This window comes from Phyllobates terribilis, unplaced genomic scaffold (assembly GCF_046119375.1).
Source record: "Phyllobates terribilis strain yellow unplaced genomic scaffold, ASM4611937v1 Scaffold_11__3_contigs__length_659146591, whole genome shotgun sequence".
NCBI classification, from domain to species: domain Eukaryota; kingdom Metazoa; phylum Chordata; class Amphibia; order Anura; family Dendrobatidae; genus Phyllobates; species Phyllobates terribilis.
The window spans coordinates 328,795,576-328,820,151 of record NW_027362771.1 but is presented as its reverse complement, the minus strand read 5'-3'; the positions used below and the strand labels follow the sequence as shown (position 1 = coordinate 328,820,151).

General features: G+C 42.0%; 1 protein-coding gene across 4 annotated transcripts in view; it reads left to right on the top strand.

The window, feature by feature from the left end:
• SCAPER (S-phase cyclin A associated protein in the ER) overlaps positions 1 to 24,576 on the top strand; it is a 408,076-nt gene that overhangs the window by 243,797 nt on the left and 139,703 nt on the right. For all 4 annotated transcript variants that reach the window (XR_012251257.1, XM_073652665.1, XM_073652664.1 and 1 more), the window contains exon 24: positions 9,629 to 9,752. Coding sequence is in view for 3 of the 4 variants with exons in the window: in XM_073652665.1 (XP_073508766.1) it covers positions 9,629 to 9,752 (124 nt within the window). In the remaining variant the exon portion in view is untranslated. The remainder of the gene's footprint in view (positions 1 to 9,628; positions 9,753 to 24,576) is intronic.

Sequence of the window (24,576 nt, the reverse complement as noted above, 5' to 3'; positions counted from 1 at the left end):
ATATTCACTACTTTATTTATAGTAATTTCAGTATTTTACCACAATCTAAATGGGAAATGAAGTTGTTCATAGAGAGATTCTCATCTCCCTTATCGTGGCTGGTGTTAGCTACCCTCAAAGTCCTTATGACAAAAGCCAAGAACAGGTGGTTCCTGCTTCTTTTCGTAATAGGATTAATATATTGGTGGCTTCCAATCTGCCCTCCTACAACATAATGCTGTCTGGTCAGCCTCTGATTGAGGTGTACAACTAATCCCTATAAATAGTTCCTAAAATAAGGTCAAACTTTGACTGGGTTTCTGAGAGGACTAGTATTCATGCATGATTAGAGGATAAAAGGATGCTTGGTTCATTTAGTATGGCACAAAGCAGGAAACTCCGCAATATGCTATCAAAGTTATATACATATCGAATTTCCATATTTTCTTTAATCTATTAATGTTTGGAAATTAGAAACCAAAATTAATAGGTGCTGAGGAAATGCTATAACAGTCATGGTATAACCAACAAGTTAGAAATATGACATGGTTACTCCACAATATTAGCCTGGTGTGTAGTTTACTTGCAAAGCTTTTAATCCCTAATTTAAAAAAAATAGCAGATGGTATCTAAAAAGTTTTTTCACCCTCCTCCAGGACACTTCCAGATTAAATTACACATTTAGTTCAGTGTAGTATATGTTGTATGACTGATTGTATTTTGCAGAGATTAAAAAAAAAAGAATAAAATGTTTTCCTGTACTCGGCTGTTTCTGTCATACTTATGAATAACAAAGTTGTCTAGTAAGCAATGATGCACAACTAATAAATTATACCACTATATAGTCAGTTTGTGAATCTAGGACCCTGGTTAACAGCTCTCATGACAATTTTTACAGCTCTATTCACACCATTGTTTTTAATTTCATTTCTCTGTTTCTTTTTGGGAACAAAAAAACGGAATTCATGCACCGGACAGTTGTGTTGCATAAAAGATGCAAACAGCGCCAGATTGACTATAATGGAGTTTGTCTACTTTCAATTATGGCACCCGTTAATTAATAGAACAAATAGTGCAAGATGATGTATTTCTAAGTATCTATTCTTATTACTCTGTGGTTTGCCGTTCTGTTAGTATTTCTTCTAGATACAGTGGGGAAAATAAGTATTTGATACACTGCCAATTTTGCACATTTTCCCACCTACAAAGAATGGAGAGGTCTGTAATTTTTATCGTAGGTACACTTCAACTGTGAGAGAGAATCTTACAATATGATTTTCTGGATTTTTTTTATGGTTTTTACATAATTAATTTGCATTTTATTGTATGAAATAAGTATTTGATACAATAGAAAAACAGAACTTAATATTTGGTACAGAAACTTTTGTTTGCAATTACAGAGGCCAGACGTTTCCTGTAGATCTTGACCAAGTTTGCACACACTGCAGTAAGGATTTTGGCCCACTCCATACAGATGTTCTCCAGATCTTTCAGGTTTTGGGGCGGTCGCTGGGCAACATAGAGTTTCAGCTCCCTCCAAAGATTTGAGTTCAGGTCTGGAGACTGGCTAGGCTACTCCAGGACCTTGAAATGCTTCTTACAGTGCCACTCCTTAGTTGCCCTGGCTGTGTGTTTCGGGTCATTGTCATGCTGGAAGAGCCAGCCATGACCCATCTTCAGTGCTCTTACTGAGGGAAGGACGTTGTTGGCCAAAATCTCGCGATAAATGACCCCATCCATCCTCCCTTGAATGCGATGCTGTCATCCTGTCCCCTTTGCAGAAAAGCACCCAAAAGTATGATGTTTCCCCCACCATGCTTCACGATTGGGTCGGTGTTCTTGGGGTTGTACTCCACTGCTCAGTTACACTGACTGTGTGGTTCGGGTCATTGTCATACTCGAAGACCAAGCCACGACCCATCTTCAATGATCTTACTGAGGAAAGGAGGTTGCTGGCCAAGCACCTCCAAAGTATGATGTTTCCCCCCACCATGCTTCACAGTTGGGATGGTGTTCTTGGGGTTGTACTCATCCTTCTTCCTCCAAACACGGCGAGTGGAGTTGATACTAAAAAGTTCTATTTTGGTCTCGTCTGACCACGTGACCTTCCTTGTCTCCTCTGGGTCATCCAGGTGGTAATTGGCAAACTTCAAATGGGCCTGAACATGTGCTGGCGTGAGCAGGGGGACCATGCATGCCTTGCAGGATTTTAATCCATAACACCTTAGTGTGTTGCTGACCAGGTCCTCCCATGTAGTTCTGGGCTGATTCCTGACCTTTCTCAGAATCATCCTTACCCCATGAGGTGAGATCTTCCATGGAGCCCCAGACCAAGGAAGATTGACAGTCATCTTGTGCTTCTTCCATTTTCTAATAATTGTGCCAACAGTTGCCGTCTCACCAAGCTGTTTGCCTATTGTCCTGTAGGCTATCCCAGCCTTGTGCAGGTCTACAATTTTGTCTCTTGTGTCCTTAGACAGCTCTTTGGTCTTGGTCATGGTGGAGATGTTGGAGTGTGATTGAGTGTGTGAACAGGTGTCTTTTATACAGGTAACGAATTCAAACAGGTGCAATTAATACAGGTAATGAGTTCAGAGTAGGAGGGCTTCTTAAAGAAAAACTAACAGGTCTGTGAGAGCCAGAATTCTTGCTGATTGGTAGGTGATGAAATACTAATTTTATGCAATAAAATACAATTTAATTTTGTAAAAATCATACAATGTGATTTTCTCTTTTTTATTGTTAGATTCTGTCTCTCACAGTTGAAATGTACCTACGATAAAAATTGCACACCTCTCCATTCTTTGTAGGTGGGAAAATTTGCAAAAACGGCAGTGTATCAAATACTTATTTACCCCACTGTATTTTTGAATGAATTGCCAACTGGGTGTCAACGGGTTGTTACAGGGGTATTTCTTCCTGTCAAAAGGTCATGTCCATACATGCTCGGACACTGTTACCACTGATTAAAAAGTGTAATGGTGTTGAGGAACACCATACCAACTGATAACTCCAGGTTATCAACTTGTTCATAAATTTCTAGGAGGATTAGCAGTGAAATGTGTAGTACAATGCAGTATATAAAAGCTGCTTCTGAATGGTTAGTTTATGAGGAATACAAGTACAGTATTTTCTAAACCACGTACATCAGAAGAGGTGACAGGTACTATTTAAATTGGTCTGTACTTTCAAAAAACTGCATAAATCAATAATACAGGCAATTATTAGAAACTTTATCGTATATCTTATCAGATAATTCTCTCCCCTCTGTGCTCACTATTCTCTATGAAAAAAAAATTCAAGTCTGTCTTGCTCAAGACAGTAGGGTCTGCAAGATTAGTGAGGTCGGAAAAACCAAAGACAAGCAAAATACCCAAATAACTGGAAGTAAATGGATAAATCGCACAGTGCAAAAATAATGATAAATAATAAAGGGTATTTAGTTAGCATAATTTTGATCAAAATAATGTAAAAGCCATCCCACCACGTCACGGTAACCCTTATGGGACAGTCTTAACTCTAATATTAAAACCTTACCATTTATCAAGTGACATACATATGGTTAAGGACAGAGAGACTGAACACCTAGTAGAAGCATAGACCTGAGAGGCAGAATGAACCTTTCAGCTCAGACAAAGGGCGGCCACACTCTTATATGCACTAAAGCACACTAAACTACAAAGAAAAAACCTGGGAGTCTGAACTGAAACGTAAATTGATGTGCATGCAAAATGTAAATGCATGTTCACATAAGGCCACTAGACAGAAAATCCAAAGACAAGCAAAATACCAAAATAACTGGAAGTAAATGGATAAATCGCACAGTGCAAAAATAATGATAAATAATAAAGGGTATTTAGTTAGCATAATTTTGATCAAAATAATGTAAAAGCCATCCCACCACGTCACGGTAACCCTTATGGGACAGTCTTAACTCTAATATTAAAACCTTACCATTTATCAAGTGACATACATATGGTTAAGGACAGAGAGACTGAACACCTAGTAGAAGCATAGACATGAGAGGCAGAATGAACCTTTCAGCTCAGACAAAGGGCGGCCACACCCTTATATGCACTAAAGCACACTAAACTACAAAGAAAAAACCTGGGAGTCTGAACTGAAACGTAAATTGATATGCATGCAAAATGCATGTAAATTGATGTGCATGCAAAATTACACACTCTCCATTCTTTGTAGGTGGGAAAAGTTGCAAAAGCGGCAGTGTATCAAATACTTATTTTCCCCACTGTATTTATGAATGAATTGCCAACTGGGTGTCAACGGGTTGTTACAGGGGTATTTCTTCCTGTCAAAAGGTCATGTCCATACATGCTCGGACACTGTTACCACTGATTAAAAAGTGTAATGGTGTTGAGGAACACCATACCAACTGATAACTCCAGGTTATCAACTTGTTCATAAATTTCTAGGAGGATTAGCAGTGAAATGTGTAGTACAATGCAGTATATAAAAGCTGCTTCTGAATGGTTAGTTTATGAGGAATACAAGTACAGTATTTTCTAAACCACGTACATCAGAAGAGGTGACAGGTACTATTTAAATTGGTCTGTACTTTCAAAAAACTGCATAAATCAATAATACAGGCAATTATTAGAAACTTTATCGTATATCTTATCAGATAATTCTCTCCCCTCTGTGCTCACTATTCTCTATGAAAAAAAAATTCAAGTCTGTCTTGCTCAAGACAGTAGGGTCTGCAAGATTAGTGAGGTCGGAAAAACCAAAGACAAGCAAAATACCCAAATAACTGGAAGTAAATGGATAAATCACACAGTGCAAAAATAATGATAAATAATAAAGGGTATTTAGTTAGCATAATTTTGATCAAAATAATGTAAAAGCCATCCCACCACGTCACGGTAACCCTTATGGGACAGTCTTAACTCTAATATTAAAACCTTACCATTTATCAAGTGACATACATATGGTTAAGGACAGAGAGACTGAACACCTAGTAGAAGCATAGACCTGAGAGGCAGAATGAACCTTTCAGCTCAGACAAAGGGCGGCCACACTCTTATATGCACTAAAGCACACTAAACTACAAAGAAAAAACCTGGGAGTCTGAACTGAAACGTAAATTGATGTGCATGCAAAATGTAAATGCATGTTCACATAAGGCCACTAGACAGAAAATCCAAAGACAAGCAAAATACCAAAATAACTGGAAGTAAATGGATAAATCGCACAGTGCAAAAATAATGATAAATAATAAAGGGTATTTAGTTAGCATAATTTTGATCAAAATAATGTAAAAGCCATCCCACCACGTCACGGTAACCCTTATGGGACAGTCTTAACTCTAATATTAAAACCTTACCATTTATCAAGTGACATACATATGGTTAAGGACAGAGAGACTGAACACCTAGTAGAAGCATAGACCTGAGAGGCAGAATGAACCTTTCAGCTCAGACAAAGGGCGGCCACACTCTTATATGCACTAAAGCACACTAAACTACAAAGAAAAAACCTGGGAGTCTGAACTGAAACGTAAATTGATGTGCATGCAAAATGTAAATGCATGTTCACATAAGGCCACTAGACAGAAAATCCAAAGACAAGCAAAATACCAAAATAACTGGAAGTAAATGGATAAATCGCACAGTGCAAAAATAATGATAAATAATAAAGGGTATTTAGTTAGCATAATTTTGATCAAAATAATGTAAAAGCCATCCCACCACGTCACGGTAACCCTTATGGGACAGTCTTAACTCTAATATTAAAACCTTACCATTTATCAAGTGACATACATATGGTTAAGGACAGAGAGACTGAACACCTAGTAGAAGCATAGACATGAGAGGCAGAATGAACCTTTCAGCTCAGACAAAGGGCGGCCACACCCTTATATGCACTAAAGCACACTAAACTACAAAGAAAAAACCTGGGAGTCTGAACTGAAACGTAAATTGATATGCATGCAAAATGCATGTAAATTGATGTGCATGCAAAATTACACACTCTCCATTCTTTGTAGGTGGGAAAAGTTGCAAAAGCGGCAGTGTATCAAATACTTATTTTCCCCACTGTATTTATGAATGAATTGCCAACTGGGTGTCAACGGGTTGTTACAGGGGTATTTCTTCCTGTCAAAAGGGCATGTCCATACATTCTCGGACACTGTTACCACTGATTAAAAAGTGTAATGGTGTTGAGGAACACCATACCAACTGATAACTCCAGGTTATCAACTTGTTCATAAATTTCTAGGAGGATTAGCAGTGAAACCTGTAGTACAATGCAGTATATAAAAGCTGCTTCAGAATGGTTAGTTTATGAGGAATACATGTACAGTATTTTCTAAACCACGTACATCAGAAGAGGTGACAGGTACTATTTAAATTGGTCATTGGTCTTTACTTTCAAAAAACTGCATAAATCAATAGTACAGGCAATTATTAGAAACTTTATCATATATCTTATCAGAGAATTCTCTCCCCTCTGAGCTCACTATTCTCTATGAAAAAGAAAAATTCAAGTCTGTCTTGCTCAAGACAGTAGGGTCTGCAAGATTAGTGAGGTGTCTGTTTAATACCCCCTGCTGCACTCTATGGAGAGGTAAGAGCATTGAGGAGAAAAATGAGAAAACAGAGTGATACTCCGAAAGATTCTGCTGAGCTTCTAACAAGTCTTTTACCTCACCTAAGAGCTGCATGCACAGCTATATTACTCAGTACAGCTGTATAATTTTCTCCATGCTGCTGCTTCTGTCTATGTGCTAACTAAGTGACGACGACGAGGAATCCAACCACGTGTGCTGCCATGTGTATGGGAGACATTGCACAAGCTAGTCTTTTGCTCAGAGTCGATTGCAAGTTAGAGAATGAGCCTGAAGAGAGGATGGGCCCGGTCATGTGGAAGAGGTACTTCTGGCTCCTTGCACATCCACATTGTATATGAGCAGGGCAGGAGATAATGTAGAAGTGAGCAGAGATGGATTACCCCTTTAATTTGCATGCATTCATATAGGAAATACATCTCTCAAAGAAGAAAAAGAAAAAATTTAAGGAAAGAAAGTGACAACAATTTTAAAAATAATTATTAACAAAAAGTGTCATACCAGAGATTTGTACAACCAGAAAATGGTATGTGTAGGTTAGTTTTAGAGATATTGAATTGGAGTAAGAATTCAAAATAAAATTCTAAATAAAGATTATAACCAACCTAACTAATATGCTTGTGACCTAAAAACAATCTCTTCCATGTAGATACACACTCATGAAGGAAAACTATTGTCTTAAATTACAGATAACTACAAATGTGTAAAAATAAGAGCCCAAGCCATATCAAATAGTCTTTGTGCCGTCCATGTAGTCATGCGGCTTCTTTCACTGCTTTTTGGGTAGAAGTCTAGGACATGATGAGGATGATCTCTGTGTTTTGTGTCTGGCACAGATGGTGAGCTGGCTGCTATGCCAGATGTACAGGAGGAGTCCGGCTTCCAGGTCATGCACCTCTCAGCTTGATAATACCATTTATCCCCCTAGTTTTCTTTTTATAAAATGCAGATACGATTTGTTTTGCTTTTATAGCTAAGTTTGTTGTTATCTAGTAACTTATACTCTGAATTTTAAATTTTTAGACTATATAGGGTACATGTGTTTCTTCTATATTCAGGATGCAGTATAGTTGGTGTCTCACTTGTATTGGACATACACTTGGTACAGGGAAGACATTTTCATAATATCCTGTTTCTTAAATTGGTTGTCCCCCTATTGAAAATTCCGCTTCCTGGGCACAGTTTATTATTATTAAAAAAAAAAAAAAACATGCGTTACTCGCCCGGGTCTAGCTCTGTGTCTCCCATTCTGCTCCCGTTATCTGATACTGGCTGCAGCGCTGACGTCATGTTGACAGCATGGCAGCCAATCACTGAGCTCAACAGCTTTTCTCGCTCAGTGATTGGCTGTTGATGTAACATCAGACACTAGGAGCGGAGACTCAGTGGTTGTACGGGGACCATGAGTGAAGTGCGGTTTGTTTTTTTAGAACATACTGCACCCAGTGACCGGGATTTTCTGAAAGGGGTCAACCCCTTTAAGAAACCTAAGATTTGTCAGCACCTAAAAACCTTTGTTAGAGCTAGTGAAACTAAGCTGCAAAATGATGTCTTATTCAGGTAGACACAAAAAACATACCGTATAAATAATAACAAATGAACTCCTCTGCTGATAAGATCATTGATCAGAGCCCTGTGAACGTCTTCCTACCTACTGACATTCCTGGCACCACGTCATAAGTTAGTCTCGCTACCACAATAATCTTGCACCTCAAAAGATGCGCCATGGATGTTGGCAGGTAGAGGAGGTTCACAGATGTTGGCAGGTAGAGGAGGTTCTCTGGTCTAACTATCAAGGATCCACAACGTAGCTGTTGGCTCAGTGTCCTGTAAGTCTTTTTGCTCAACTCTATTATTTAATCATAAAGTTTCACAGGCTTAATTTTTTTTAACATTCATAATTAGTGTGTCCGCATATATAGTGGTTTGTTCTACAAAGCTTATAATCACACAGAAAAACTGCACACACTTTTACTGAAAGTGTACAGGTTTCTATAGGTGAAACTCTTAGAACCCAATTCATCTAGACCGGTGTTTTTAATGATGGTCTTCATAAGGGGACATGGTGGAGTGCAAAACACCTGATTCATTAAGAGGCACATGCATTTTAATTAATTAGATGATGCGCAAAGTGGCATGCGCCTCGCCAGAGATCTTACTCCAGTCAGAGACTGAAGCAAGGTTTATGGCGTAAGCTATGCCAATCGTCCCACCCTAGTTCTTCCCACTTTGTCGGAGGTGGGCAAAAATTGTGTAAACAAAAACTCAACAGTCTCAACTATTGCTCAAATATTTAGCAACTTTTCAAAATTTTTTACACCAGTTTTCTGGCGTAAAAGCTTTGCTGAATCAGAGTCATAATTTCAGTGTACTTTGCCAGTCCAAACCATGAAATTATGATCCACATCTCAATAAACACTTGTTATACAGGCCACTTTCAAGATTTTTAAAAATTAAAGGGAACCTGTCAACATGTTTTTACAACCCAAACTATTATATTATATTATATGTGCATGTAGCTCTTTCAAAGACAAGTTCAGCACTACCTTTACATGGCCAGTCCATTCCTCAGTTACCGATAAATCAGCCTTTGAATTGATATGCAAATGAGGCTGTAAATCTGAAACCTCTGTCAGTCCAACTCTATTCCTCGCCCAGCGCCACCTTCTCTTGCTTGACTGATAAGGCTGTGAGGCAGGAGTAGGAGGAGCTAGGAGGGGAATAGAGCTGGAGTGAAACGGGCTTCAAATCTACCATAGTCCTTTAGCCTCATTTGCCCTTTCAATTTAAATGCTTATTTCTCAGTAACAGAGGAACAGGCTAGCCACGTAAAGGTACTACTGGACTTGTCTTTGAAAGAGCTATATATGCACATATAAATAGTTTGGGGGGGGGGGGAAATCTTGCTGTCAGATTCCCTTTAAGCTTCAGCTGCTGTCATTCAAGAATGCCATAAATATTATCCCAACCATTATAGATAATGCTTTACCTATTATGGATCATGAAATGTTTAATATTGCATTATAAGTATATGTCTAATAACTGTTTTTGTATTTCCAGGACTGTCTGCAACGCTGTAAATATCTACGTATTAACCTGCAGTAACTGTCCAGAGAATTGCACTTATGTCCTTATGAGCAGTAAAATCACCTTCCTTCTTGAACTCCTCATACAGCAGTTGTTGGTGAGTTGGCTCTTATCATCTTTGGATGAAAGTTCTGATGCTATTGAACGTCTGGTTAGGTATGAACCTACCACGAATTTTGGTTCATTTTCTTTTTGGCAGTGAAAATTTTTTTATTATTTAGATTGACAAAGATAGTATCTTCATGAGGCATGTGCCCATACATATATTCTTAGTTTACCTCTCTATCCACGTTTAGCTATCAACTTTCTTCTGGTCTAAGGGCTTTGGCTAACTCATTACATCCTTGATAGTGGCTGCTATGGCAGCTCAAGTTCTAGGGAAATATGTGATGTAAAAAGAAGCGAATCATATTCCACAGTCTTTTCTTCAGACCTTCTAGGGGAGATATGTTAAAGCCTTGTTTTTGCATATATATATATATATATATATATATATATATATATATATATATATATATATATATATACACATATATATATATATATATATATATATATATACATATACATACACTGCTCAAAAAAATAAAGAGAACACTCGAATAACACATCCTAGATCTGAATGAATGAAATATTCTCATTGAATCCTTTGTTCTGTACAAAGTTGAATGTGCTGAGCACAACCCCCATCTGTGGACGTCGGGCCCTCAGACCACCCTCATGGAGTCGGTTTCTAACCGTTTGTGCAGAGACATGCACATTTGTAGCCTGCTGGAGGTCATTTTGCAGGGCTCTGGCAGTGCTCCTCCTGTTCCTCCTTGCACAAAGGAGTAGGTAACAGTCCTGCTGCTGGGTTGTTGCCCTCCTATGGCTCACTCCACATCTCCTGGTATCAGCTCCATGCTCTGGACACTGTACTGACAGACACAGCTACCCTTCTTGCCACAGCTCACGCTGATGTGCCATCCTGGATGAACTGCACTACCTGAGCAAAATGAAAAAGTGACCAAAGCAACAGCTAAAAAGGATGAGAACAGAGAAATGGTCTGTGGTCACCACCTGCAGAACCACTCCTTTATAGGGGGTATCTTGCTAATTGCCTATCATTTCTACCAGTTGTCTGTTCCATTTGCACAACAGCAGGAGAAATTGACTCACAATCAGTGTTGCTTCATAACTGTGAAACAGGATCATTTTGTGTACAGACTGAATGCGAGTCTCTTGACCCAAACTCAACAGTCTCGTATACTGTATACCTAGGAAGCTGCTGAGTTTGGTCAGGATACCCGTAGTCTGTCCGTACATCATGGTCCATAAAAGGCCCATGTTTCACAGACACCAGCGTTTTTTTTTTTTTGCCTGCACTTATTTCCCTGCGCTGTTCCTGTCTATCTCCTGCAGGTTATGAGTTGCCGAATCTCTCCAGTGTTTGCTAGAGCAATCTGGAAGTCACAACTCATTGTAAGTGTATGAGAGCTAGAATGAGGTTCTTGTAGACTTACATTGAGAGCTCGTGACTAGGGATGGGCGGTCCCAGGTACCAAAACCCAAACTTTTCAGAAAGTTTGTTTCGAGTACCCGCAATTCCACCAGAACCCGAATTCCATTGAAAATAATGGAGACCCGAACTGGTAAGAAAAGAAAAAACATCTCTCTCGCTTGCGCTCTCACTCACTCACTCTCTCTCTCTATTTCACTCTTTCTTCTCTGGTACACCCATCTTTACTTGTGACCGTTAACTCTGACCTCCGGGCAGTCAGATGTTCCAGTCACAAGATGGTGGCAAACAATAGATTTCTGGTGACTTGCATTGACCGCTGCCAATCTACATTTCCGTCTCTCTCTCATGTCAGTACAGTACATAGAGTATAGCTTTTAGCTGAACAGCTTAGTCATTAGAGATTTACTGCCTTACATATATAGGCAGCTCTTCCATTACAACCATCAATCAGATAGCATAGATTTACAGCTTTTTAAGTTGGCTAAATTGTGTTTTGTTTTATTTATAAGTATGTTTGTGTCCTGTTCTGTATGTATTTTACTGGTGGGACTAGTGGTTCCTTTTTTCAGTCTTCAGTACTTTTTCTGGTATGTTATATTCTACTAGATGGTGGCCTGATTCTAACGCATCGGGTATTCTAGAATAGGTATGCGGCCGACCGGGAGCAATCAGCAGAGCGGTGTTTGAATTTGGCGCCAAAATCGCTGATTGGTCGAGGCCGGCAACCGCGACCAATCAGCAAAGCGGTGTTAAAATTTGGCGCCTATATCGCAGATTGGTCACGGCCGGCGGTCGCGACTAATCAGCAGAGCGGGGTTTAAATTTGGCGCCAATAATGCTGATTGGTCGCGGCCAGCGAACATGACCAATCAGCAGAGCGGGGTTTAAATTTGGCGGCAATAATGCTGATTGTTTGCGGCCGGCGGTCGCGACCAATCAGCAGAGCGGTATTTAAATTTGGCGCCAATAATGGTGATTGGTCACAGCCGCGACCAATCAGCAGAGCGGTGTTTAAATTTGTCGCCAATAATGCTAGTTATTCGTGACCGGTAACCGCGACCAATGAGCAGAGCGGTGTTTAAATATGGCGCCAATATCGCTGATTAGTCGCGTCCGGCCACCGCGACCAATCAGCAAAGCGGTGTTTAAATTTGGCGCCAATATCGCTGATTGGTCACAGCCGGTGGTTGCGACTAATCAGCAGAGCGGGGTTTAAATTTTGCGCCAATACTGCTGATTGTTCGCGGCCGGCGACTGCGACCAATCAGCAGAGCGTTGTTTAAATTTGGCACCAAAATCGCTTATTGGTCGCGGCCGGCGGTCGCGACCAATCAGCAGAGCGGGGTTTAAATTTGGCGCCAATACTGCTCATTGGTCGCGACCGCGACCAATCAGCAGAGCGGTGTTTCAAATTGGCACCAAAATCGCTGATTGGTCGCGGCCGGCCACCGCAACCAATCAGCAGAGCGGGGTTTAAATTTGCCGCCCATATCTATGATTGGTCGTGGGCGGCGGCCGCAACCAATCAGCGTCGTATTAGTGAGGACCGGGGAGCGGCACTGCCTGTGCGGGTACTTCCGCTGCGAGCAGCTGGGAGATGAGCGGCTGCTCGCAGCAGAAGCATCCCGACCGGCGGCGCCGCTCCTTGGTCCTCCGTTCACACTTGCCTTCGGGAGATCATAGCGCTGTTTAAATTAGGCGCCAATCTCGCTGATTGGTCGCGGTCGGCTGGCGGCCGCAACCAATCAGCAGAGCGTTGTTTAAATTTGGCGCCAATCTCACTGATTGGTCGCGGCTGGCGTCCGCGACCAATCAGCACAGCAGTATTTAAATGTGGCGCCAAAATCGCTGATTGGTCGCGGGCAGCGGCCGCGACCAATCAGCACAGCGGTGTTTAATTTTAGCGCCAAGATCACTGATTGGTCGGGTGCGGAGACCGCGACCAATCAGCGAATCGTATTGGTGAGGACCGGGGAGCGCCGCTGCCTGTACCGCTACTTCCGCTGCGAGAAGCCGGGACATGAGCGACTGCTCGCAGCAGAAGTATCCCGACCCGCAGCGCCGCTCCCCGGTCCTCCCTTGACACCCTAGCCGCTGATCTCCCGACAGTAGCCGCATGGTGTTACTAAAGTCCTGACATTTGTGTTCAAAATCGCTGACTTGGGCGCCACATTTAAATATCGGCCGCGACTAATCACCAATCTTGCAGACACATTTAAACACCGCTGTGCTGATTGGTCGCGGACACTGTCCGCGACCAATCACCGATTTGGGCGCCACATTTAAATAGCGTCCGCGACCAATCAGCACAGCGGTGTTTAAATGTGTCTGCAAGATCGGTCATTGGTCGCGGGCGCTATTTAAATGTGGCGCCCAAATCGGTGATTGGTCGCGGGCAGAGGCCGCGACCAATCAGCACAGCGGTGTTTAACTTTTGGTCCAAGATCAGTGATTGGTCACGGTGACAGATCGCGACCAATCATCGAATCCTATTGCTGAGGACCGGGGAGCGCCGCTGCCTGTGTGGCTACTTCCGCTGCGAGAACCCGGGACATGAGCGACTGCTCGCAGCAGAAGTATCCCGCCCCGCAGCGCCGCTCCCCGGTCCTCCCTTGACACCCTAGCCGCATGGAGGTCAGCGCCGCTGCCTGTATGGCTACTTCCGCTGCGAGAACCCGGGACATGAGCGGGCGCTCGCAGCAGAAGTATCCCGACGCGCAGCGCCGCTCCCCAGTCCTCCCTTGACACCCTAGCCGCATGGAGGTCAGCATCGCCGGTGGTCGGGAGATGAGCGCCTCGCGCCGGTCATCTCCCGGCTGCATCGCCGCTGAGCTCCGTCCCGCAGATTAGCCGCTAACGGCCGCCATCTTTTTTCAGAAATCCTGCGGCGCTGATTGGCCGCTGCCAGACCAATGAGCGACGCGGGATTTCCTGGACAGACAGACAGACGGGATAAGACGATTATATATATAGATTGTTGCCACCTCCTATAACCAGCCTTGGCAGTTACAACTTACCATAAAGCTTTAGCCTCTTGTTTTTTAAAAATATATTAAACTATCACAATTCTTCCTTTAGCAAAATGATCATGATTATTTCCACTCTTTCAATGCATAGAAACTAGAGAAATTCAGAGTAGGTTGTGCAGTCGATGTCTCAGCAGAAGAGGAGCACACTTAATGTTTAATTAAAAATGTCATTTCTAATTCATTGCTACTCAGAATTGTATGATATTTAGTAACAGCATTCATACGAAGACTTTGGTGTGCAAATCTGTCCTGGAGCCAAGTCATTCGGTAATTGAAAATCTATGTATGTGACTTAAATAATTTACTCAACTTCTTTTGAATCGGACAAAAATGTGATTGTTTAGGGACATTTAATGGGAGACCTTGTTTGCTTGTCTGTGAAACATTCATTACGTACAATACCTTTAATTTTGCAGTGCAATATCTGTCATTCCATTCTTCAGTCCATCAGTTCATCCATCCGTATGTGTATTGTATGCTAAGGCCTTCGTCAAAAATGGGCAATTAAAGGACAGCATGTATGGTTCTGGTATTACATTGCCATGCAATTGTGAAAAAGTAATGAAATTAAATAATGTAAAACTTACTTACAGATTTTACTTTATTCCTATCTTTATAAAGCTTCCCATGATGCAAGATAAATATCAGCCATAGAGTCATATTTACTGCCTTTCACTTGATCAACCACATTTGTTTTGCACAAATGTTGCTGTTGGACAACCGTCAGCTACTACAAAATCCCATATCTGTGACTAGCCTTAGAGCAAATCCATATTTAGGGGTTCAGTATTTCTGTTATTTCCCAAATATTGAGACAAAGCATAGCAATTCTGACAACCTCAACCTTAGGGTACATCCACACAATGGATGCTACATATCCACGTGTAATCCACAGAGCAATCCGTTAGGTTAAAATAACTTGAAAATGGCTGATTTTATCAGTAAGATACTCGCATCTCTAGGAAACGTTAGTAGCAAGTGAAGATGTGTTTTCATGTGTGTGTCTGTGCGTTACTACATAAATCTATTACACCATGTGGCAAAGTTTATATTATTTTTTAAGCATTCTTTTTGTGTACATGTGTGCCTTTAAACTAAGAAAGTATCTTTGACCTATGTGTCACCTGAATGCAGAATATAAGAAATACCTCTATTAAACTAACATGACAGCGAGTAAGTCTTTTTCCTGGTTACTCAGTCTTTAGCAAGTGATTTTTTGATGAGCTGCAGAAAGATTTCCTTCTGCTCTGCGGATGTCTTAAAGCTTTTGTTTTTATATAAACTATGCCCCAGGCCATGGCCACAGACAATCTTCTAATAGAAATACATATATATTTTCTTGCAGAAGAAAACTAAACTGAAACTGTATCCACCCATGCTTAACCCATTCTTTTCCTTTTACACATTCCCCTATGGAAAAAGTGAATTGTGTTTTATTTTTTTTGTTAATCTGATGCACAATTTATATAAATAAGGTTAGAAAAATAATATGACAAGTTTACTTTTTTTTTTTGTTCTAAATGAGTTTAAATTTTATGGTAATCCGTTGTTTTAATTCAATCTTTAAAAACTTTTCATCCTGCTCCCCAACAGTAAATGAGCTCTAGTGTAATTTAAAAAAATAAATAAATTCTGATCTTTAATGTGACGCTAAGCTCTTGCCCTTATATTCTAGTTGCAGAAATCGTGTAAAGTTACAGATATGGTCTTAGCAGTAAAAAGAGATATAAAGGACAAAAAACCAACAAAAAAAAAGTAATAAAAGACAGATCAGGGGAGAATTAGAAATGCGCAGAACGGTGGCTCTGTAGTTTTCACTTTAGCCTTGCAGCGCTGGGGTCCTGGGTGGAAATCCCACCAAGGACAACATCTGCAAGGAGTTTGTATGTTCTCCCTGTGTTTGCCTGGTTTCCTCCGGGTTCTCCGGTTTCCTCCCACACTCCAAAGACATACTGATAGGAAATGTACATTGTGAGCCCCAATGGGGACAGTGCTGATAATGTCTGTAAACTATCTGAATTGTAAAGCGCTGCGGACTATGTTGGCGCTATATAAAAGAAAAAAAAAAAAGATGATTATTATTATAAATGCTTTTCACCAGCCAATCATTTTTTGTTCATATTTTTGGGTCACCACAGTTTAACAAAGCATGCCTCTTATATTTTTTAATTTTAATTTTATTTTACAAATATATTTTTTTATACATTTTTACCAAAACCAGCAGAACACAGAGAAGTTGGATTGTCTTCTGTCTCTAAGAGTCTGGGTCAGTGGCATAGCTAGGGGTTCAGTACCCATCTGAGTGTGCCCCCAACCTAGGTGACCCTGTCTACCACTACAGTGGCCCACCCTAATCCTAGTGGGTAAAGTTGAACTTCAGCAGATAACCATGCTGTTACTGAAAAAAAATACTATACCAAGACCAACATTACCGCCATATGGTGACCATGTAGTGGTAGATACCATTTCTGCAAAACATATTGAGAGATTAGAGTTATACACTGCTCAAAAAATAAAGGGAACACTCAAATAGCACATCCTAGATCTGAATGAATGAAATATTCTCATTGAATACTTTGTTCTGTACAAAGATGAATGTGCTCACAACAAAATCACACAAAAATCATCAATGGAAATCAAATTTATTAACCAATGGAGGCCTGGATTTGGAGTCACCCCCAAAATTAAAGTGGAAAAACACACTACAGGCTGATCCAACTTTGATGTAATGTCCTTAAAACAAGTCAAAATGAGGCTCAGTATTGTGTGTGGCCTCCACGTGCCTGTATCACCTCCCTACAACGCCTGGGCATGCTCCTGATGAGGTTGCGGATGGTCTTCTGTGGGATCTCCTCCCAGACCTGGACTAAAGCATCTGCCAACTCCTGGACAGTCTGTGGTGGATGGAGCGAGACATGATGTCCCAGATGTGCTCAATCGGATTCAAGTCTGGGGAACGGACGGGCCAGTCCATAGCTTCAATGCCTTCATCTTGCAGGAACTGCTGACACACTCCAGCCACATGAGGTCTGACATTGTCCTGCATTAGGAGGAACCCAGGGCCAACCGCTCCTGCATATGGTCTTACAAGGGGTCTGAGGATCTCCTCTCGGTACCTAATGGCAGTCAGGCTACCTCTGGCTAGCACATGGAGGGCTGTGCCTCACTCCAAAGAAATGCCACCCCACACCATTACTGACCCACTGCCAAACCGGTCATGCTGAAGGATGTTGCAGGCAGCAGATCGCTCTCCATGGCGTCTCCAGACTCTGTCACGTCTGTCACATGTGCTCAGTGTGAGCCTGCTTTCATCTGTGAAGAGCACAGGGCGCCAGTGGCGACTTTGCCAATCCTGGTGTTCTGTGGCAAATGCCAAGCGTCCTGCATGGTGTTGGGCTGTGAGCACAACCCCCATCTGTGGACGTCGGGCCCTCATACCACCCTCATAGAGTCGGTTTCTAATCGTTTATGCAGACACATGCACATTTGTGACGTGCTGGAGGTCATTTTGCAGGGCTCTGGCTGTGCTCCTCCTGTTCCTGCTTGCACAAAGGCGGAGGTAGCGGTCCTGCTGCTGGGTTGTTTCCCTCCTACGGCCCCCTCCACATCTCCTGGTGTACTGGCCTGTCTCCTGGTAGCGCCTCCAGCATCTGAACGCTACGCTGACAGACACAGCAAACCTTTTTGCCACAGCTCGCATTGATGTGCCATCCTGGATGAGCTGCACTACCTGAGCAACTTCTGTGGGTTGTAGAGTCCATATCATGCTACCACAAGTGTGAAAGCACAACCAACATTCAAAAGTGAGCAAAACATCAGCCAGAAAGCATTGGTACTGAGATGTGGTCTGTGGTCCCCACCTGCAGAACCACTCCTTTATTGAGGGTGTCTTGATAATTGCCAATAATTTACATCTATTGTCTATTCCGTTTGCACAACAGCATGTGAAATTGATTGTCAATCAGTGTTGCTTCCTAAGCGGACAGTTTGATTTCACAGAACTTTGATTTACTTAGAGTTATATTCTGTTGTTTAAGTGTTCCCTTTATTTTTTTGAGCAGTGTATATAGTGACTTATAGCTGGCATTCTTTTTGATGAGGTCTTTCATTTTTTCTCATCTTTTTCCATCTGGCTCAGACCGCAGTGACGACTTTTTCCATCCAAGATTCATCTGCAGAGTTTACAACAAAGACACATTTGGCTTCTTACATTTCCAGTACCGTCCCCATCTCTTCCCAACCTGCTCAAAGTCCCCATGCTACTGTCCCCCCCCCCCCCCATGCTGAGCCTGTTGCTGCTGCATTTTTCCCTATTACTGGACTTGCTGTCTTACATGGTAACAGTATTCCTTATAGTGCCCCTTAAAGTAATAATTGTGACTTTATGCCCTCTAGATGGTAAAATTGCCCCTAGAAAATAGTAATGCCCTCTATTAGTGCCCTAGAATTATGTTGCCCATATTTTGCCCCCAAGAAAGTAATAATGTTTCCTATGTGTTTCTTTGTTGGCTAGAAAACATGAATGCCCCAATAATGTAATAATGCTTCTTAACTGCCCACTTAACATTAAATATTGTTAACTTTGCAAATAATATTCAGACTGCATCAACATAAGCGATAATGCCACCTAAGTTCCCTATTTATAGTAATAATGCCCCGAGTCTCCACATACGCTAATAAAGTCCCAAGTTCCTGCACATATACCGTATATTCCGGCGTATAAGACGACCTGGTGTATAAGACGACCCCCCTACTTTCCTGTTAAAATATAGAGTTTAGGATATATTCACCGTATAAGACTACCCCTTTTCCAACGCATACCAAACACCGGTAAAAATTTAAAAAAAACAGATTTGAATTTAACATGGTCCTTTTTTAATTTAAATTCTTATGACATGCAGGTATATAGCAGGAAAACTGTCACTCATAAACATATTAAAATAGGGGGGACCCCACGTCATTTTTTGGGGGGGTCCCCCATTCTAATAGCTAGTAAAGGCTAGGTATTCAGCTGGGGGCTGATATTAGTAGCCTGGGAAGCTCTGTGGGTATTACCCCCTTCCCAGACTTCAAACATCTGCCCCAGCCGTCTGCTTAACCTCCGGTAGAGACTATAATGATGGTGGATCCCACGCCAATTTTCTTTTTAAAAAATCCTTTATTTTAACACTAAATGACAATTGAGGGGTTAATAAAGATGCAGTCCCTAAATTATTATTAATTTTGTAATTAGTTTTTCCCAAAAATGTTGACGTGGGCTTCGCCATATTTTTGTGTCCAGCCAGGTACAGCAGGCAGGAACGGGCTGCCCCCAACCACCAGCTGCCTATTTGTACCTGGCCGGACACAACAATATAGGGAAGCCCTTTTTTTTTTAAATTATTTCATGAAATACTTAAAAAAAAAAAGACGTGGGGCTTCGCCCTATTTTTGTGTCCAGCCAGGTACAACTAGGCAGCTGGGGGCTGGAATCTGCAGCGCAGGGAGGCCCAAGCTTTCTGCCCCCCCCCCCCCCCCCGCTGCAAATTGCAGTCCGCAGCCACCCTGGAAAATGGCGCGTTCATAGAAGCGCCATCTTCTGGCGCTGTACCCAACTCATCCAGGGCCCTGGTGCGGTGGCTCACTGGGTAATAAAGGGGTTAAGGCCAGCTTGGCATTATCAGCTGGCCCTAAGCCCGAAATTCATGGGGTCACGCCAATATTAGACATGACCGCCATGAATTTCTAGTAAAGTAATTAAAAAAAACACAAACACCCAGAATAAAGTCCTTTAATTGAAATAAAGACACAATCCTTTATTGTTCTAAATTAAACCATACTTACCATCACGCCCATTCCAGCTGAAGCCAACGATCTCCTGCAATAAAAGTAAAATAATAAAGCAACCTCATCCTTACCTCTCCATGGTTCCCAGGACCGGTCCAGCTCTGCTACATTCACATGACAGGCTGCACCGCAGCAGAACGCTGCCGTTCAGCTTGCCATGCGGCAGACACTGAGAAGCGCAGGCATGCTTGTGCTCCTCAGTGTCTGACTGTGACGGCATCCAGATGAGCCGAGATCATGTCCAATGAACTCGGCTCACCTCATGCACGTCACTGACAGCGTGGGAAAATTCTCCTGCTCCCCGCATGCGCAGTAGAAGTTTCCCACGCTGTCAGTGACGGACGTCCAGGAGGTGAGCTGAGTTCATTGTCGGCTCATCTGGATGCCGTCACAGCCAGACACTGAGGAGCGCAAGCATGCCTGCGCTTCTCAGTGTCTGCGGGATGACAGGCTGGATGGCAGCGTTCTGCTGCGGTCCAGCCTGTCATCTCGATGTAGCAGAGCTGAAGCTGTCGTGGGAACCATGGAAAGGTAAGGATGAGGTTGCTTTATTATTTTACTTTTATTGCAGGAGATCGTTGGCTTCAGCTGGAATGGGCGTGATGGTAAGTATGGTTTAATTTAGAACAATAAAGAATTGTGTGTTTATTTCAATTAAAGGACTTTATTCTGGGTGTTTGTGTTTTTTTTAACTTTTACTATGGGGTTAGTAATGGGGGTGTCTTATAGACGCCTCTCCATTACTAACCTGGGCTTGATGTCAGCTGGCATTATAAGCTGACATCAACCCCAGCCCTATTACCCCCTGCCACCGCACCAGGACAGCGTGGAAGAGCGAGGCTAAGTGCCAGAATTGGCGCATCCTATGAATGTGCCATTTCTGGGGCGGCTGACGGCTGGTGTTTCTAGCCTGGGAGGGGGCCAATATTCATGGCTCCCTTCCTGGGCTATTAATATCAGCCCCCAGCTGTCTGCCTAGCCTTTGCTAGCTATTAAATTAGGGGGGACCCCACGTCATTTTTTTGGGGGGGTCCCCATTTTAATAGCTAGTAAAGGCTATGTATTCAGCTGGGGGCTGATATTAGTAGCCTGGGAAGCTCCGTGGGTATTACCCCCTTCCCAGGCTTCAAACATCTGCCCCAGCTGTCTGCTTAACCTCCGCTAGAGACTAAAATTAAGGGGAACCCCACGCCAATTTTTTTTTAAATAAATCCGTTATTTTAACACTAGATGACAAGTACAGTAACCAGCACTGTCACTGTACTTCATATATATGTGACTGACATGTTTCTATCTATCTAATCTATGTGTGATGCTCTATTCTGTCTGTTATAAATTGTCGGGTACAGATGCTGAATTGCCGGCCGGCTTTTTTAAAGAGACGATGCACGAAAACACTAATATTTTTTAAAATAAATCCTTTACACTAAATGACAAGTACAGTAACCAACACTGTCACTGTACTTCATATATATGTGACTGACATGTTTCTATCTATCTAATCTATGTGTGAAGCTCTATTCTTTCTATTCTAAATTGTCGGGTGCCGGCTTATGCCGCTGCTGAATTGCCGGCTTTTCATATATTGTCACAGAAGCGATGCGAACTTCCCTGCTCCGGACACAGCGCAGCGCTTCTGTGACAAGTGAAAGCTGTCGGCACAGAAGCCCTGCGCTGTGTCCGGAGCTGGGAATACGCAGCGATGTGTCCGTTTCAGCACAGAAGCGCTGACTGTCTGGACCTACCGCCGCCGTATTTTAACTCCCTCCACCTTATATTAACTCCGACATGGCAGGGATACGGCCACGGCAGCTTATTAACACCCCCAGAGTATCCCCGCATGTCAATTTCTGAAAGTTCAAAAGCATTACCGGCGTATAAGACGACCCCAGACTAGACAGAAGATTTTTCAGTCTTCAAAAGTCGTCTTATACGCCGGAATATACGGTAGTTATAATATTCCCTTAATACCAAACAAAATAGGATATTTGCCATCTCACTTCCAATGACCTGCACAGACCAGTCCTGGTTTACCTGTTTAAAGCCCATAGAAGAAAGTATGGTTCAGCGTGTAAGTAGGTAAAAAAAAAGAGATATATTCACCCTTTCTTTCACATACATTTTTTTTACTTTTTTGATTCCTCTCACAGAGAATCCAAGATTTTTGCATGTTCCCTGAGTCTACCCTGAGCCTGCCACATATAGTAATATAATGTCCCTTTGGTCCCTGCATATATACTTATCATGTCCCCTGAGTATTAATGGCCTTCGAGTCTCTCTACATACAGTAATAATGTCCCCGGAGTCTTCTACATACAGTAATATTGCCCCTTGTACTTTGCCACATACAGGAATAATACTCCCTAAGTCTCCACATATTGTAAAAAGTCCCGAGTTCCTGTACATATAATTATAACATGTTCCCCCACATACAATAATAATGGCCTTGAGTCCCCCACACATACAGAAATAATGACCCCTAAATCTTCCCCACATATGCTAACAATGTGCCCTCAATTTCCCTACAAAAAAAGTAATAATGAAAATGAAAAAAAAAAATATGTAGATCGTGGCATGTCTGCCGGCACACTTATCATCTTACCATGGGTGGAGCGACGTAGTGACATCATCAGGCCACCTACAACAGGATTCTGTCCTGTGCATGCCCCTGCCATTCTGTAAATCGTAGCACAGTTTAGATAGAACAGAGAGTTGGTGGGAGCCAATGGCTCCCTGCTCTACCATAGAGTTTGGCAATATTGATTGTCATGCTATGCACAGCGATAAAGTTAGGAGTGGCATGCGCCCCTAGTGGACTCTTTGTCAGTAGGAACGGGCTACCCCCCCTTCACCTCCCCAAGTAGCTACGCCAGTAGTTAGGACTCTACTCCATTACTAACGCTCCCTATATAAACCCTATAGTAAATGTTATTGTTTTATTTTTTTTTTGTGGAATAACTCTGGCAATCCTCTTTGCCTCTGCCAGTACTGTATACTTGGACTTGTATGATATTCTCAAAGACAATGTACATCTCAATCTCTAAGACACAGCCGCCTTAAAGGGGTTGTCCACTACTTGGAAAACCCCTACTTGATCTGAATATTTGGCCCTAATAAAATAAAAAAAGCTTATACTCCCCTCCCATGCTGGTGCTGTTGCAGCGGTGTCAGCACTCACGTTCCCGGGGCTCCCATACTGTTGTTGTGACCGTGACCCCAGCACTCTATCAATGCTAGCGTCACTGTCTCCGCCTTTGGACAAATCGAACATGAAGAGGAAGTCCAGGCTGCGGCTGATCTCTGAATTCCTCTTCATGTTCAATTCAACAGGAGGCGGGGACAGTGACACCAGCGCTGATTGGGCACTGGGGTCACCTGTCACTACAACTGCACAGAAGCCCCGGGAAGAGCGAGTGCCGACAATGCGGGAACGGCCCTGGCATGGGAGGTGAGTATAGGCTTTTTTTATTATTTTATCGGGCCAAGCGTGGACAACTCCTTTAACCAATGGTGCTGACTCTTGTCATAAGGGCCATATATGCCACAAAGGTTGGGTTACTTTACTGCAGTGCCATATCATATAATATCAGCCAGAGACATTTGGGAAAAAAGGACCTGAAGTAGAGGTTTAAAGAGCAATAAGCAAAGTGCCTGTTGTGTGCAATGCCCTTGTATATAACTAGTGGGCCAGGGCAGAATGCATTTATCACATTTTCTCTAGTAGCCTTTGCTTCACTTATATTAACGTGTGATCACTATTTACAGTATATAAAACCTTTTGCATGAAAATTAATAGTATCTCCATATGTTACATCGTCTTCAGTGCAGGACCAGGGCAATATGGTTTTGTGATTACATCCCTGTGTTTTGGCAAAAATAATGCTCCAAGCCATGAAAAACCTTCAGAGAACCTGAAAGGACAAAACGTGTCTGTATGTGCCTTAAGCGTCTTGTTCTAACGTGTTCCCTCATGCTGACATATGTTTCAGCAATATGGGGTATTACAGACAATAGTTTAGTTGTGCAGGTCCCTGCCTTAACCTTTTAATCACTTTATGGGAGACACTGCGCTTCTCTTTTCTGTTTACCTCCAAGTATGTGCCGCTGTTTTTATAGGAAAAACTTATGATGGGACTCATTTTTATTGTTAAAAACTTATTGAAAATATTAGGTTATAGATTTATAGGTTTAATACTTTGAGGTGTGAACATGTGAGACAACCGTGCAGTCTGGGGCAAGTTGTATGTAAATTGATAATATATTGTTGTTAATGGTCGATTAGTTTTACAATCAAATAACAATCAGTAGCGATCATTAAAATACCAGGATGGTCGTCCAATTACCCTTACAAATTTGCCTATTGCCACTTTTAGTCAATTAATTTGAATTAAAAAAATATATATATTTTTTTATTAGTTAGCTCGAATTACAAACTATTTTATTACTAAGAACCATACAACTGAGGCCTTAATCAGACGTCCATGATTTTTCATGTACGCAATAAACAGTCTGAGTTTCATCAGTGTTTTGCATTTAGTTTTCAACAGTTTTTGTCATTTTTTAAC